Genomic DNA, 17928 nt, shown 5'->3' with positions numbered 1-17928 from the left:
ACACAGAAGTGGTGTGTGGGAAGACCTCACTTCTGTAGATGCTTTCTCCCAGACGCTTGTCTGTGTCCTTACTTACAATCAGTGATCCGTATGGTACTGAGAGGTCCACTGGGACAATGGGATGTGCAATGGCTTTGTTTTTGTCTATCAAAATGCCCGTCAATACAACATGAGAAATCTGCGTAAACCAGAAATCCGATCGCCATGCTTAGTAGCACAGCACCCCCTTAGGACAAGAACATGCAATGTAACTAAACATATCCTTAAAACCATGAAACAGAAAACATTAAAACGACATCCTCCTCAAATTATTGTAAAATCTCAGGTTGAAGGTTCTTTATTGGATATAAATATTACATTTGACAGCATTTTAAAGAAATTATAAATGTAGTTGTCCAAATAGAGTAAACAGTGGTGGTGAAGGCTACAAAAAGATCTAAATATAAACCAATTACTACTACTAAGTCTACTACTAAAGTCTCCAGAAGTCAATCACAGTTCATTTTATGAAGCAAAGTATAAACAAAAAACAAACAAATATTGGGATAGCAAAATAGTGAATCATGGGATATGACAAAGAGTCATTTGATTTTTGTATTGCTCTGATGGACTGGATACTAACCAACCTGATCTCATGGGAAATCTATTTTACTTGCTGGCACTTTCGTATGAATGTGTATGAAGTGATTCATATGAAAACATGATAAAAATAAAAAAAGGAAGCATGATGTTCCACCCCTAACAAATTTGGGATTGTACGAATTCATACAAATTAGCCACCACTTCGCTAAAATGTAAAATAGTTACAAATTGTCGTGATATTGTGCTAATATTACCTACAAGGTATCAGTTCCTGTTTAGTGCATTTCTTCAGAGCAGCATTTCTAGTCTATTAAATCCTCAAACAGGATGACTGAAATGAGACAAAATAAATAAATTATTTAATTAATTTGAAATAAAGGTGACAACACATTGTGGCAATTATTGCATTACAGTTGTGTTATGTTTTGGCTCAATCAATAAAACTTACAAAATCACTGTGCATATTTTTATTTAAAGAAAATGATAAATGGTTTGTTTGTTACTTACTTTTACTGCTTGTCTGCCTTCTTGAAGAAATTTGACTATTAAAAAAATAATAGATAATATATAAGACAACTAACTGTGTAAAACAATCTGCTGGGTAAGTATTATATAATTATTGAGGAACAGTACATGTACAAAATGTCCCTCATAAACTCACATTCTGTCCTTTATGGGGTTTACTGTAGAACTCTGTATCCAGTTGCTGGCTCGCTCTTCGACACTCCTTTGAAGATGCAGCTACACAGAATACATATACATACATACATTTAGCACCACATGGATACTTCCCCACCTCAGCCCTTCAATAAACTATCAGACACTTTTATCATGAGTATACAGAGCTTAGTAAGGGGTGGCTGGCTCTAGATGGTACTTTGACAGTCACATAAATCACAGAGACACTCTTACAGAAGTATATACTACGTCTTCTCAAAGACTTCCATTTTGCCCAGACACAGAGACTAAAACCTTTGTGTAAAAGCCATTCTTCTCGCTAACAGTTCCCCAGAGACAAACAAAAAATATGCCGCATTGCCACAGATATGGAGGAGACAGATACAGAGATAAAGTAACAGCAACAAAGAAAGTTTTCTTGCTTTCATGACAGGGCACTTACTTGACGTGTGATGAATAATGCTGATTTTATCTGATGGAGAGAAAAGAGGCCTGTTAACTCACATACTATTTATTTCCATTTAGTCTTGTTCACCTACGGTGACTTTATTTTTTCTGTCATATTCTCGCTGTAATCTTTACAGCAAGGATTATATCTCGCTGATCCATAATATGTTTTCTCTCAACTGATTGGCTCTGGCTCTATTTTGAGATTGATTAATAATTGTGCAGAATGAACAACACATGCAGAGAAACAGTCTTTTTGATGTCTATCCAATCAGAACTTATAAAAACATATTTTTGTAAACTCTTGAAAGCGTCAAATAGAAATTTCTAGGGCCTTTTTATCAGACTTTGTGATTTATCTCAAATGTATTGAACAGGTGCAATAAACCTACCATAGACACTTTCATCATCCTCTCTGTTGCTGATGATACTTGCCCTCATCTGCTGTATTTTCTCCTGTGGAAAATTTTTTTGAACAGGCTTTAATATTAACTTTTTAGGAGCATACCAAGATGATTCAAACATGTATTTTTTGGTACCTCTTACCACAGTAATGATGGTGATGACTCAGGTGTGCACTCTCAACTAAAACTCTCATCTACAGTAATTATACACTAGTATATACTAGAATAATATATACTATAAGTATAATATTTGTGTATAAGTCCCTTATACACAGTATAATTACACTATTTCGACAGTCCACTTTAGGCATTCTACTAACTATACAGTAAGTAACTTTGCAACTAGGCCTACATGTCAACTTACTCTCATTATAGTATTAGTAGACTGTTGGGTTAGGGTAAGTAGAATAAGTTTACATGTAGTTGCAAAGTTACTTATAGTTAGTAGAATGTCTAAAGTAGACTATCGAAATAAAGTGTTACCCATGGTTTTTATACAGTACATTTAGAGTCCTTGTGTCACTGTTATGTTCAGTTAATTTCAGTTTTCATGGAGTTTGAAAAGTTTGTTTTTTCAAACTAGTTTGTTTTCATTTGTCACATGTGTTCCTTTCTTTAGATTCCCACCACTCTTTAGTTTCCACGGTTACTGTTATTAGTTAGGTTTAGCTGTGTTCACCTCTTTATCTTTAATAGATAAGTTCCTATGTGTTTCCTTTGAGTTAAGTTGTTTCAGTTAAGTGTTTCCCGCTACATGTTTGGATTTTTACCTATTTGGATTCTTAAACCTTGTATTAGAACTTTATTCGTCTTTGTCTTCATCGTTCTGCTCGACGCACACACCTTGTATATATTACATTTGTACCTACAATATGCATGATCAACTGCTGTCAGGTAGAAATATTTTTATTTCATTCTTGCCTTGTGCTTTAACTTTAATAAGAAAAATTACAATAAAATTGACTTATAGTTTTTCTTTACTGCAGGTACTTTTATGTCCCAGGAGTGACTTGTATTAAAACTAAAAAATGTTTCTTTTGTTATCAAGAAACTTTTATGGTTTTACATATCAGAACAAAATAATAATAATAATACAAATGTGTTAACATGTCTTAAAAATTGGGTAAATGCAACCTCAGATAAAATAATAATAATAATAAAAAACATATTACACCGTCCGTGTCATTATTTATCTTACAAAAATAAAGCTAAAATGGAAAAGCCATGGGTGACAAACTAAGTACACCCTATGATTCATTTGTATCATTCTGGAGGAATTTTGTCCCACTCTTTTTTACAATGTTGCTTCAGTTCATTGAGGTTTTTGTGGGCATCTGATGCACTGATATCTGATAAGCCCTCTTATGGTCCCGCCGCATCAGACCGGGCTGAGGTCTGACCTTTGACTGGGCAAGTGCAACATCTTGATTATTTTCTTTTTCAGCCATTCTGTTGTAGATTTGCTGGTGTGGTTGGGATCATTGTCCTGTTACATGGACCAATTTGAGCAAAGATTTAGCTGTCGGAGAGATGGCCTCACATTTGACTCTAAAATACTTTGGTATACAGGGGAGTTCTAGTTCGACTCAATGACTGCAAGGTGCCCATCAGGCCCTGTGGCTACAAAACAAGTCAAAAAGCATCAACCCTCTAACCGTTGGTGAGGTGTTTGTGCTGATATGCTGTGTTTAGTTTTCGCTTAACTTGGCGCTGTGCATTATGGCCAAACATCTCCATTTTGGTCTCGTCTGTTCAAAGGACATTGTTCTAGAAATATTGAGGTTTGTTCAGATGCAACTGTGCATGTCATACTTGTCCCGTCTTTTTCTAATGGTACTCCCATGAATTTTCACATTTATCATGGTAACTGAGGCCTGTGAAGTCTGAGGTATAGATCTTGGGTGTTTTTACAATTTCTCTGATAGAAATTGTCTGACTTTGATGTAAATTTGCTGGGACATACACTTCTGGGAAAATTGGCAACTGCCTTGAATGTTTTCCACTTGTGAATCTTCTAAAATAATGGACTTCAAATTGTTTGGAAATGGTCGGATAACCCTTGCCAGATTGTGTGTGTATATATATATATATATATATATATATATATATATATATATATATATATATATATATATATATATATATATATATATATATATATATATATATACACACACAAACACACACACACACACACACACACACACTTTCATGAGATCGAATGCTATTAAACAAAATTTCAAGGTTTAATATGTGAAATATGTGATTAAAATGACATGTTAAAATATTATTATAATACACAAACTATTGTGATATTTTAAAGAGAGATACTTGAAGAAACACATAAATATATATTTGTAATAGATTTGCTTTCCTCACCTGTTGGACGCTGTCCATTCCCTTCTGAAGCCTTTGCCAGTCATTGAATCGATCCAGAGCATCATCTATACTTAGAGTGCCCATCTTCACCTCCTCCTGAAGTTTGATCAGCTCGTCCAGTCCTGGCGACTGACTGGGCACAAAGGTGTCATAAGTGGACGAGATGCTATCCCTCTGCCTCGCTGTCACAATGGAGACCACAAAGCAGTTAAAATGATGGACGTATGATTTATCAATATTTAGTTATTATTTAAACACAGTAAGAATATTAAAATCTTACAGCAGATCCAAACCATGAAATCCCCATGCACCTCTCATTTCATAGTGTATACTGTAAAACTACCGTATTCCATTTTCAGACAAACAAATCTTACCCTGTCTAGCAGGAAGGGAGTATAGTGTTTCAGCATCTCCTTGGGACTTTTTCTTTTGGAATACTGTTTAAAAACACAAATACAGCACTATTATAGTTGTGGTTATTGCTTCCACACTGCATCAGTATACTAAACACATCAGCTCTACCAAATGAGTCTGCATTATCCTGGAAAGTCCACAAGGTGGAGGCATGTGTTCAAAAACATTCACCTCTCCCAGTCTCACAACAAACAGCATGAATTCTGTTTCAAGATATGAGGTGTGTCAATATTGGATAATAATAAAATGTTTAATTCTATATATAAAGATGAAACAGTTTCACAATCCTCATTGAAATAGTTGAATGAAATATAAGGCACAATGAGATCAATGAGGACAAGCAAATGGATTTAAAGTGAAGCATGCAGTCAATGGTGAAACCGATCGTTATTTAAACTATATGCTGCATGCTCTCTTTGTCCCACTGCCATACGACTTTGAACCTGATTCTTTTGTCATTGTTTGAGGAAGTTGTGGTTCTCAACTCCGGTCCTAGGGACCCACTGATCTGCACATTTTGTATGTCTTCTTTATTTAACACACCTGATTCAGATCCTCAGCTCTTTAGGAAAGAGCTCTATTAACTGAAATGCGTGCGTCATATAAGGGAAACAGTGAGTTGTAAGAAGTTGAGAGTCACTGCCTATAACATACTCATGAAGAGCACCACAATGTCCCAGCATTCAATTCAACATAGATTTCAAAAGTAGCTGCAATAATGGGGAATTTTATGTGTCAATCCTGCAAACTTGGGAATCCTCTTTCATTCTGTCATTGTCCCCTGAGAAAATCAATGGTGCTGGTTTTCATTCTCTGTTATCAAAGGTTTCGTTACACTTGTGAAGTCCAAGTTGCCGTAGTTTGAGTCCAAAGGCACAGCACACATTGGCCCCTCCCCCGGAGGCTCTCTACCTCGTGAGTAGGCGAAGAAATCTGATCAGTGCGTAGGCGAAAGACCCTCTGTAGGAATGGATAGAAAAATCTTGCTTTCTTGCACTTAGTATTTTCATGTTGTGGAATAAAAGAGATGGAAAACATATGTAATGTGCAATGCTGACCCTACTTGGCCCCTGCTCTAAATGATTGCAGATGTTGTCATAGTGGTCTAAATGGTGTGTGTGTGTGTGTGTGTGTGTGTGTGTGTGTGTGTGTGTGTGTGTATCATATAGAATGTGTTTTTTTTTCTTTCTTTGAAAATGTAAAAATGCAGAAAATTTTCTGTTAAGGTCCTTGCACACTGAGTCCGAAATTCTCGTCCAAAATGTATGTATGTTAATAATAATAAGACCTCACGTTGTGTCAATCACTTTTAAGGTCCTTTTTCATATTCGTCATTCGATGGCTCTGAGTTGTCAAAATTCCATTCAAAATGCTTGCTACGGATGCGAAAAACATAGGAAAATTTAACCTGATCCGAATTGTTCGAGACGGACAAAAGTTTCAGAGGCAGTGTATAAGCGTGATTGACAAAACGTGAGGTCGTTTGCATTTTTTAACATGCACAATTTTCAGACGCGAATTTCAGACTCAGTGTGCAAGGACCTTTAAGGTTGTGTTTAGGGATACGGTTAGGGGGTAGAATATACAGTTTGTATATTATAAAAACCATTATGTCTATGGAAAGTCCCCATAACATAGTCCCCCATCCCGGCTCTCAATGTAAAGTCCAGCACATTATGACACACAGTACTCCCAGCAGCGAGACTGATAAACTCTTCCCAACCCCCTCTGAACCCAACACACGCATACAGTACACACACTCATCTTGCTTACCGCAGCACTGCCACACAGACACAGCATAATGACAGGGAAATATGACTCTAAAACAGTAGCGGTCCCTGCACCCTAAAGACTTGTTCAACACTCTGTGAAGAGAGTGTATGATGTACTTGGTTTCCTCAGTTTCAACCACTCATGTAACAAATTTAATACCAATGGTTCATGGAAAATAACATGCCTCAAGTTTTTTTTTTACTTTGCTTTGAACATTGTGCACACTATATCTAATGTGCTCTGATGGTGTAGGCCTATGTGAAATATATACAAGGTCATTTAAACTGGTCCATGTTATTCTTTCTAAAACTTTCACTAAATGTCAGTGATTACTGGCAATCAGTCGTTAAAATGAACTATGAAGACTCCCTCCATGATATAAATACAAATGCCCCGATAATATGAATGTGTAATGTAAGCCTGTTGTGATGTCTGTATATAATACAGAAATACAAAAGGAGTTTGTATCAGAAGGAGGGGATTTCAGAGAGAAGCTGATAATAACTATCCTGAAAAAATAGCACATATCTTTGGCCTTCTTTTTGTCCATCATTCTTATTTTTTCTTCTCCTCATATTTCAGTCCAATAAGAAACATTAGCCAATATTTTGATTGTCAAACAAAAAAAAACAGTCTTCAGTACTGAACTACTACAACCGAGATTTTAACATCTGAAAAAAATACAGACAGATAGGCAGATAACTGTCGACAGACAAGCAGATAGAGACACTACTACATACAGACATAAATATATTCATATAGATATAGACAAACAGGCAGAGAGAGAGAGAGAGAGAGAGAGAGAGAGAGAGAGAGAGAGAGAGAGAGAGAGAGAGAGTTTTCTGAATGCGAGTCATTGCAGTGCATATGTTTTCATCTACTCTGCATTAAAATATGAAGCTATTACAAGGCGACCATAGCAACACTAGCTAGTTATCTGTTTCATGCAAAATAGCATCCGATATTGTTGTAAATATATCTTGTTGCTTTGCCTTACAGTGTCGTTTGAAGGACACATATATCGAGCAAGCGTATAGCATCAGTTCTGGCAGGTCACGTTAGGTTACGCAGGTTATCAGCTGACTGTCAGCCAATCCACATCTACCTATAGCAATATGACGCCTATCACTGTATACATAAGCTCCTTCAGTATTATCAGCTATCGCGTTCTCAGGAGCCAATTCCCTCCTCCATCCCCAGGTCATCCTCTTGTCAGTCAGGATTTGGCATTCTGATTCCCCCTGAATCAGACTAAAATTCTCTAATTATGTTGTACAATAAAATTAATTAATGATATCTACAATACGTTCCTGTTGGTTCTGTTCTGTTTACCCTAAGGCGGGTTATTGCTCTCCCGGCTCTTATTCATGCTAGGCTGCATGGATGCGCAGGAAGTTCTTTCCCAGAACAGAACCATACCGCCAATCCAAACTGTATGCTAATTGTCAATCGTATTTGATGATAGTGGTCCTGACAGAAACTGGCTCACTCACAAACAGGGTTTGCTGCTTAGACTCTAGAGTTAAATATGAGAATACTGACAAATATAAGGCTATTAAAAATGCTATATGCCTCCAAAGAAACAGTGGTAATTAGCTAGAGACATGGAGGTGGACACTTGTTAGAAGTTTGATGTGTTGTAACTTTTAGTTGCTAAGCAATTGTTCCCCTGTGAGTGCTGGTCAAAGGTGATGCAGGAATTGCGTGTTGTATTATTTCACAAAAATAAGACATAAGTTATATCTGGAATCATGCTCTGAATTTGCAAGGAATGTCTAACAAGGGTTGAAAACTGTTGTTCATGAGATCTTTCTGTCATAAGAAACTAAAATGATTGTGATCTAGGAAGAGTGCTTCTTTTATGCTTTATGAATACAGCTCAAAACTGTAAATTATGTATAAAGCTCTAACAATACAAGTCACTTGGAACTTTCATCTAAATGAATTATTAATGAAACTGAAATTGAACATTTAAGAATGCTGCCTGTGATGAACGGTCCATATTAAGGTCTCTTTTCTCCCAGTCTATTAAAGGATTATAGGGGAAATAACAGTCTGAAATATTATTAAGTATTTATAAACACTGAGAACTGACTGAACTGGGCAAGTACAGCGGCACCATCCATTGCAATAGGCAAAATTGAAGTAATCATTAGACCATAAACCATCATAGACAAGCATCAGCTCTTGGAATTATGTTTTAATATGTTTTAATTTCACAACAGATATTGAATAAGTGAATTTGCTGTGAGTGTCACCAATCCATTAAAGGTCCTCAATTGGTCAATGACAAAAACAAATACTGCATAAATAATAATAATTATTTCTTAATCTTAATTAAAATAGAAAATTCAAACCTTGTGCAATGAAGGGAGTCTTGTCCTCCGGGGTGGGAAGTGAATCAGGCCGTGGGGTCGGTGCAGGGGGGCGGTTCACTATTACCACAGGGCTGCTGGATGTAAGGATGGTGTCATACTCTTCCTCATTTCTACCCAGAGGAGTATAGACATTCTCATCTTCATTGTTTTGGTGTTCCTCATTAGGATCACCCACCCGAAGATTATCTGTGTAAAGAACAGCAGGGGTAAATTTCTTGTCTGTGTTTGCGTGTTACAGACTGACGGTCAATATATTAAAAATACTATATATTAAAGGGCACCTATTATGGAATTTTGAAATTTACCTTTCATGTAGTGTGTAACATAGATCTAAGTGAACAAAAACATCCTGCAAAGTTTGAAATATGAAAGTGCACCGTATATAAAGTTATTGTCTTTCAAAAGTAAGAGTCGACTCTGAGTCATTTTTATGAATCATTAGAAGACCGAAGCTTTTTCTCTGACTAGATGACGTCAACTTGTCAAGTTATTTGAATACGATACGCCCACTTATTGCGCTCCAAGCCCAGGGAAAATATCATGGCGACGAGACGCTGTGTTCTGAAGTGCGGCTCAAAAGCCAACTTTTTTCATCTGCCCAAGGAGGAGCATTTGAAGACTAAGTGGCTACAATTCATATATACAACTATACCACAGAAGTATTAGTCCGAGCCTTGTGCTTTGTTCGCGCCATTTTGAAGACGATTGCTTTACCAACTTAAATGCACTCAAACTGGGATTCGCGAGCCGGCTGATATTGAAGGAAGGTTCAGTTCCAAGTGTATTTGCATCAGCTTCCTCCTCCGTATCACAACCTGTAAGTGTTATTAATAATTGTTGCTTTTATGTTTTATGTAGCATGCTTAATAATTATTTTGTTTGTTGTGTAAGCGCCGTTTAGCTTCTAGGTCTTCAATGACAATTGTATTGAGATATGTGAAGTGTTTGTCGTTGTTTTCGGAGTTGTCTTAAAGAATAGAGTAATACCTCGTAGACTAGTAACGTAACTGCATTTTTTTTTTTTTTTTTTTTGTAAAAACGTTATGTTTATGCATCGGGCTAACGCAAACAAAGACTGATTGTGCTTTTACAATATGAACTCTGGGCTATGCTCGCTAACATTAAATTCTTTATCTTATTTTTTGTTTTGTTTTTACTACAAAATAAAGCAGTGGACTATAATCATTATTATAACAAAATTGAATTGATAAAAGCATAACTCCGTGTTAAACAATAAGTATTATCTATGTAAACACTGCTGGGTCATCTGACCAATCAACGCAGATTAGCGTCGTGCAAAGGAGGGGTTTGAAAAACGAGTCGTTGAACGAATCATTTGGGAGTCGGTGAGCAAATCAGGTAAAAATAAATGCATATTATACGACAACAAAAGTGTTTTTTGTCATTGCATGCATGTAAAACTGTTGTTGGGGACTCCCTAAACAACATTAGGAACATTTTAAATGTCATAATAGGTGCCCTTTAAACAATATTTTTTTTATATGATCTTACTTTTATTAATACGATACAGTGAGTGAAAATCCTCTGTTGTCTTCCAGAGATTTACAACTTAGGCAGTTTTGCATTATGATTAATATACAGCACAGCAAAATATATATATTTTTTAAATTTCATAATGAACTTGGGCAAGCTCTGTGCTGACTCCGCAAATATTTTTTCGTGACTGACATGTGGTAAAGGATTTACACAAGAATTTGAAGGATAAACTTCAAAATATGCTGAATGAAGGAAGTGAAATGAAGTTTTCCTTTCAAGGATACTACAAATTGAGACGACCTTCTAAGATGCTAGATTATGTTGGAACTGAGATATGCAGCCTTACTAAGACACAGCCTTACAATATAGAAATACTCAAATGACTTACTTAATGAGTGAGCCACTGAATCATTTACTCATTCGATTTATAAAAAAAAACGCTCATTCATGGTGAAACACCACTGTGTGTTGCTTACAGGAGCACCGGTTAATTTTGCTGTGGCTTCTTTTGTAACTATTTTCACTGACAAAGGAAAAATAAACAAAGTAACTGGCAATATTGTGTCTAAAAAGTTAATGAATTACTGTGTTTCACAATTGCTTTGACTCAATTCTCAAATGAAATTTTCTCAAAACAATACCTTTCTTGTTCCCTTTCGAGGGAACTCGCGATGCGTCGATGACGCTTTGGGAACGCTTGCGTGATTACGTCTGAGCACGTATGTCAACTAGTCCAATGGAAAGAATGAGCGTCACGGGCGGGTGACGTCATGACCAGGAAGAGATATAAGCACATCCGGTGCGTTACTCGCGTTAGCTTTCGTGTCTCAGCAAAGCGCTCTATGTCAAAACTGTCTGTATTATTTACTGTTGTCTGTCACTTTATATATATATCATGGCGAAACAGCTATTCAAGTCTTGTGCTTCTCCCTGCCCTCGTTTTCTTACGGGTGGGGATACTCATGAGCTTTGTGTAGTTTGTTTGGGAGTGGAGCATGCTATGTCAGCCTTCGAGGGGGCTGACTGTTTGCATTGTGAGCGTCTCCCGCTCCGCATGCTCCGCTCTCGCTTGTCCACATTTGAGGATGATGGACAAGCTCGCGAACCTCAGGGCGCTGGACCCGCTGCTGCCGAGGCAGCACGGAGAAAGCACACCTGGGGTTCGCAAATGGATCTCTCGGCGGGGTTGGAGACGGGCTCTGCCTTATCTCCGCCTTTACCCGGGGGATCCATCGCTCGCTTGCCGGTGTCGGAAGCCCGCCCAGCGGCTTCTTCCGCCCGGGAAGCGAGCCCAATGCTTCAGTGCTCTAGTTCTGAGGAGGTAGAAGTACTGAGCATTGAACAAAGTGACACATTAAGCACACGTAGGGGGGAGGATTCGCCATCTATTTCCCCCGCATATGAGGAGTTAGTGGATGTTATATCTCGTGCTGTAGATAAATTGAATATTGACTGGCCAGCAGAGAAAAAAGATACTCGTCCTAAGAGCAAGTTAGACGAGCGATTTTTATCTTCAGATATATCATCTCCATCACGGGCCCTTCCATTTTTTCCTGATCTTCATAGTGAGCTAAGTAGATCATGGGATAAACCATATTCATCTCGTCTTTTTAGTCCCCATGTTAAAACATACTCTGAGATTAAGGGACTGAAGGAACATGGTTATGGGTCGATGCCCCCAGCGGAACAGACGCTTGCGAGCTATCTGTCTCCTGGATCAGCATCGTCCCTGAAGGCTCCCGTGTTGCCCAATAAGCCGTTAAAAACGACATCGAACTTAGTGGGCAAGGCATATACGGCAGCAGGTCAAGCTGGAGCCTGTCTGCACACGATGGCAGTGCTCCAAGCCTACCAGGCAGATCTGTTGGGGGATATTGATAAGAGTGAGGGGGTTAGTGCTGACGATATTCGAGAACTTCGTCGGGCTACAGATCTTTCTCTCAGGGCTACGAAGGAGACCGCTCGTGCTATTGGGCGGTCTATGGCAGCCCTCGTAGCTACTGAGAGACATCTTTGGTTGAATTTAGCCGATTTAAAAGATAAAGATCGTGCATTTCTGTTAGATGCCCCAATGTCTCCCTCTGGTCTTTTCGGTGACTCGGTGAACGCTGTGGTTGATAGGTTTCAAGAAACGAAGAAACAGTCAGAGGCTTTTAAAAAATTCCTCCCTCGCCGAGTCCATCCCCCTGGGGATGCTGGGCGTGAGCATCCCCAGCCAAGCTCCTCGCACCGTGTGCAACAAAAAGTGAGTGTTGCGTCTCGTGCTCCTCCTAATAAATCTTGGGGGCCGAGCCAACACTCTCAGCCGAAGTCGTCTAAGTCTAAGCCGGATCTGAGGACCGTTCTTATGGCGAAGAAGGCTTCGGCTCAAAAGAGGTCCTGACGCCACGGGCGTCAGACCGTTGAGGACAGCCCCACCCGGGGTGGAGCGGTGTTCACCTCATTATACGGTGCCCGTTCCACCTCGGGGTCCACAGGGGACCGTTCTGCCAACCCCGCCACCCTTGGTGCCTCGGGGCGCAGCGGTCTCCAGCGAGCTCTTGACTCAGTGTCAACTCGACATTGCGTCGGACTCGCTCCCTCTGAGGGGGGTTCAAAAACAGTCAGTTCGGTTGTTTCCTGCCAGTATGCTTCAGGTCACCGAAGTGGCTGTTCCAGTAATACCAGAGGCCAGTCTCGAGAGACTGGTACCCTTAGTAGATTTTCTGACAGAGTGGAAGAATCTGCCGAATATATCTCCTTGGGTCCTGCAGATAATAGAGAAAGGTTACAGAATCCAGTTTTGTTCTCCTCCACCTCGTTACAACGGGGTGTTACTCACGCTAGTACATCCCGAGCAGGCTCTGGTAATGGAGCAAGAAGTAGAGTCTCTGTTAGCGAAGGGAGCTATAGAGCAGGTGTACTCGCCCGACATAGAATCGGGGTTTTACAGCCGCTACTTTATCGTTCCAAAAAAGGATGGGGGGTTGCGTCCCATTTTAGATCTTCGTTTGTTGAATCGTGCAGTCATGAAACTCAAATTCAAGATGCTCACTCTCAAGCAGATCGTGACGCAAATCAGATCCGAGGACTGGTTCGTCACGATAGATTTAAAGGACGCTTACTTCCATGTCTCCATCCTCCCTCAACACAGGAAGTTCCTGAGGTTTTCTTTCAGGGGCAAAGAATACCAATATCGGGTGCTTCCATTCGGTCTAGCTCTATCACCCCGCACGTTCACGAAATGCGTAGATGCAGCTCTGGCCCCGCTCAGGTTGCAGGGCATACGCATTCTGAATTATATCGACGACTGGTTGATTCTGGCGGAATTGGAACAGTTAGCGGTTCGGCATCGAGATGTCGTTCTCGCTCACATGAAAAAATTGGGGTTGAGACTCAATACCAAGAAAAGTGTGCTGTCTCCATTACAGAGAACCACTTTCCTTGGTGTGGTATGGGATTCAGTCACGATGCGGGCCACACTATCGCCCGTTCGTGTAGCTGCTATCCTCGTAGCCACGAAAGGGTTGAAGCTAGGCCAGTCACGCACTGTGAAACAGTTCGAGAGACTGTTGGGTCTCTTGGCAGCGGCGTCCAATGTGATACCCTTTGGCCTGCTGTACATGAGACCCTTGCAGTGGTGGCTCAGAACCAGGGGGTTCTCCCCGAGGGGAAACCCACTTCGGATGATCAAGATCACACGGCGGTGCCTCCGTGCCTTGGTCATATGGAGGAAACACTGGTTCCTATCCCAGGGTCCGGTGCTGGGAGCTCTTTGCCATCGAGTTGCGATCTCGACAGATGCTTCCCTCACCGGCTGGGGAGCGGTAATGGAAGGCCGCTCAGCTCAGGGTCTGTGGAGGAGTCATCATCTCTCTTGGCACATAAATTGCCTGGAGATGATGGCTGTCTTCAATGCGTTGAAATATTTCCTTCCAGACCTGAGGGGCCATCATGTGCTCGTCCGTACAGACAATACATCGGTGGTCTCTTATGTAAATCGTCAGGGGGGGTCTGCGTTCGCGTCCACTCTGCAAACTGGCGCACCAGATTCTCCTGTGGTCCCTGGGGAAGATACTCTCTCTGAGGGCAGTGTATATCCCTGGCCAGAATATCGGAGCAGACATCCTGTCGAGGCAGGTGCTGAGGCCAGGGGATTGGAGACTCCACCCCGAGGCGGTGGAGCAGATATGGGAATTTTTCGGCCAAGCGGAAGTGGATCTGTTTGCGTCTCAGTACACGACGCACTGTCCACTATGGTTCTCCCTCACTCATCCAGCCCCTCTGGGGCTGGACGCTATGGTACAGGCGTGGCCGAGGCTACGTCTGTACGCCTTTCCCCCTGTTGTTCTGCTCCCAGGAGTTCTGGAGAGAGTCCGCCAGGACGGAATAAGTCTACTTCTGGTAGCACCACGCTGGCCGAGTCGGATTTGGTTTGCGGACCTTATTCGTCTCCTCGACGGCCCTCCCTTGGAGATTCCTATCAGGAGGGACCTTCTGTCTCAGGCAGGGGGCACAATATATCACCCCCGACCAGAGATTTGGAATTTATGGGTTTGGCCTCTGAGGGGGCCCAACTTATAGAGAGTGGTCTTTCAACTGAGGTTGTGGAGACCATTCTTAGCTCCAGAGCTCCAGCCACGAGGAAATTGTATGCACTTAAGTGGAAAGTTTTCACTTCTTGGTGTCACCAGCATCAGCGGGATCCAGTCAACTGTTCAGTTAACACAGTACTTGAATTTCTCCAGGATCGCTTTTCATCAGGTTTATGTCCATCTACCTTAAAGGTCTACGTGGCGGCCATTGCGGCTTTCCACGCCCCGGTGGGTAATACATCTTTGGGTCGAGACCCCCTGATTATTCGTTTCCTTCGTGGCACCTTGAGGCTAAGGCCTGCAACACGTACTAGGGTGCCGGCTTGGGATTTGGCAATAGTTTTGGAAGGCCTTTCAGGGGCTCCCTTCGAACCCCTTGAGTCGGTTTCAGAGAAATTTCTGACATTCAAGACCATCTTTCTTCTGGCTATTTCGTCCCTAAAAAGAGTCGGAGACCTTCAGGCCCTTTCGGTTTCTCCCACCTGTCTCGAGTTTGCTCCTGGGATGGTCAAGGCATTCCTTTACCCTAAACAGGGATATGTACCTAAGGTGCCAACCAATATTCCGAGGCCTATTGTACTGCAGGCGTTCTATCCTCCTCCGTTTGCCTCTTCGGACCAGGAAAAACTGAATCTCTTGTGCCCAGTGCGAGCACTGGACACTTATGTCCACAGGGCTGCCCTGTGGAGAAGATCAGATCAGTTATTTGTCTGCTTTGGATCACCTAAGAAGGGTCTTCCAGCTTCTAAACAGACAATTAGCAAGTGGATAGTCGAGGCTATTTCTCTTGCTTATGAGTCCTCTGGCCAGCCATGTCCTCTGGTGGTCAGAGCTCATTCGACTAGGAGTATGGCGGCCTCTAAAGCCTTATTATCGGGGGTTTCCCTTCAGGAGGTTTGTGATGCGGCAGGCTGGTCCTCACCGCTCACATTTGTGAGGTTTTATAGCCTGGACCTGGACGCTGCCCCAGGGTCCCAGGTGCTTTTATCTTAGTTTGCCGACAGTTTTGTCTGCTGGCATTTTGTAAGTACGGCGTATTGGGTATTCTCGTTCCCAAAGCGTCATCGACGCATCGCGAGTTCCCTCGAAAGGGAACGTCTCAGGTTACTATTGTAACCCTAGTTCCCTGAGAAGGGAACGAGACGATGCGTCGCCCTGCCATACTTCCTGCATCCCTGCGATCGACTTTGCTTCGACTCTTTCAAGCTAACGCGAGTAACGCACCGGATGTGCTTATATCTCTTCCTGGTCATGACGTCACCCGCCCGTGACGCTCATTCTTTCCATTGGACTAGTTGACATACGTGCTCAGACGTAATCACGCAAGCGTTCCCAAAGCGTCATCGACGCATCGTCTCGTTCCCTTCTCAGGGAACTAGGGTTACAATAGTAACCTGAGACGTTTTTTGCTATTATTAGTTTATTGTGTGTTGCATGTGTTTTGTCATTAAAGAGTCATTTTCTCAATAACTAAATGCACATGACTTTCTAATCAAAACTGACATTGATTCTCAGTTACTTTGTCACAACTTCTAAACATTCTTTCATTAAGTGAGCCATCACATGCAAAATGATCAATTAAGTTGTCAAAATCTGTCAACATACATGTATATTCTATAAAATGTGCATGACATGGAATGTAAAAATGGCAAATGGCTTGCTATAATAAAATATTAATCACAATCTTACTAATCAACCAATCAAGTTTGGAAGCATATATAGGGAGGTCATGTTCTGGCAATTATTATTATTTTTTTTCACTATATGTAAGATTGACATGCAAATTAGAATGTTTACATGTAACAAAATAAATGGTTTTGTAAAACAAAATGTACCTACTGTTGTGATACACAATATCATTCAGCTACACAAAATTAAATGTTTAGGGCAAGTTATTCACAGAGTTGTGATGTCCCACAAAAATAATGACTAAAAATAATGACAAATGTATTTGAAACGAAAAAAAGCTTGTTAAATTGCACGATTTTTTTTTTATTGCATTAACCATGCTTGTATTTTAAATCGTTGTATTTTTAGGGCTTTCATTTTCATAGGATGAAATTCAACATAGTCGTAAATTTAAACTGTGAATATTTAAATTAAAAACATTTCAGACACATTTTCAGTATAAAAAAAAAAAATCCATATTCACCTTTCAGACTTCATTTTTAAAATATTCGTTCTGTTTAAAAATACAACTTATTTGACGAGAAATTTTCAGTCCATTTTATTTCACTTTACAAATTAGCTTCAACAAATTCAGTGGTTCAAAAAAATAAAAATAAAAAAAAAATCAATTTAATGTCTTCATGGTTACTTTCCCTGTGTATATGCTGTAATATGACTGGGGTTGCCCTTATATGTCATACTCCAGAATATCCCAACAACTTTTAATGTGAAAAATTCTTAAAGTGGCTTAATGGACTAACACAGTGGCACCTTTTTGGGGAAGTAGGCTATACTGTATAAGCTTCAGGCAAGCAGATGGACTCAGAATTTGAACGTAACACAAAAAGTTTCACACTAAGCGTTGAAATACCGGCATACAAGTTGGTTGATATTTATTAATATAAATATGAGCTCATGCGGTAGTGAAAAATAGTAATATTTACACAGTTTATTTGATTAAATTTCAAGTTTAAAAGGTGTGCATCATGCCTGACACCTACATGAACACTTTACAGTTGGTTTTATGACTGTAAGTCATTCTCTTTAAAATGCTATTGAAGTTAGAAACGTGCATACCAATGTCGTATTTAACTTTAGAGACAGTCCCTAAAATAGTTAACATCGAACAAAGCA

At 40.3% G+C, this 17928-nt stretch overlaps 1 protein-coding gene across 2 annotated transcripts in view; it reads right to left on the bottom strand.

The window, feature by feature from the left end:
* Positions 1 to 313: 313 nt before the first annotated feature.
* LOC306994451 (B-cell scaffold protein with ankyrin repeats-like) overlaps positions 314 to 17928 on the bottom strand; it is a 66686-nt gene continuing 49071 nt past the window's right edge. Inside the window, exons 9-16 of one of the 2 annotated variants that reach the window (XR_013796684.1) lie at positions 9035 to 9241; positions 4865 to 4927; positions 4491 to 4668; positions 2100 to 2163; positions 1703 to 1732; positions 1244 to 1323; positions 1090 to 1124; positions 314 to 913 (exon numbers count right to left, since the gene is read on the bottom strand). Coding sequence is in view for 1 of the 2 variants with exons in the window: in XM_079604958.1 (XP_079461084.1) it covers positions 1092 to 1124; positions 1244 to 1323; positions 1703 to 1732; positions 2100 to 2163; positions 4491 to 4672; positions 4865 to 4927; positions 9035 to 9241 (659 nt within the window). In the remaining variant the exon portion in view is untranslated. Of the gene's footprint in view, positions 914 to 1089; positions 1125 to 1243; positions 1324 to 1702; positions 1733 to 2099; positions 2164 to 4490; positions 4673 to 4864; positions 4928 to 9034; positions 9242 to 17928 lie in introns of both variants that reach the window. The other variant, XM_079604958.1, reaches the window with a different exon arrangement.

The sequence above is a fragment of the Phoxinus phoxinus genome, assembly GCF_949152265.1.
Source record: "Phoxinus phoxinus genome assembly, chromosome: 2".
NCBI lineage: Eukaryota > Metazoa > Chordata > Actinopteri > Cypriniformes > Leuciscidae > Phoxinus > Phoxinus phoxinus.
This window is presented reverse-complemented; position numbering and strand designations above follow the sequence as displayed.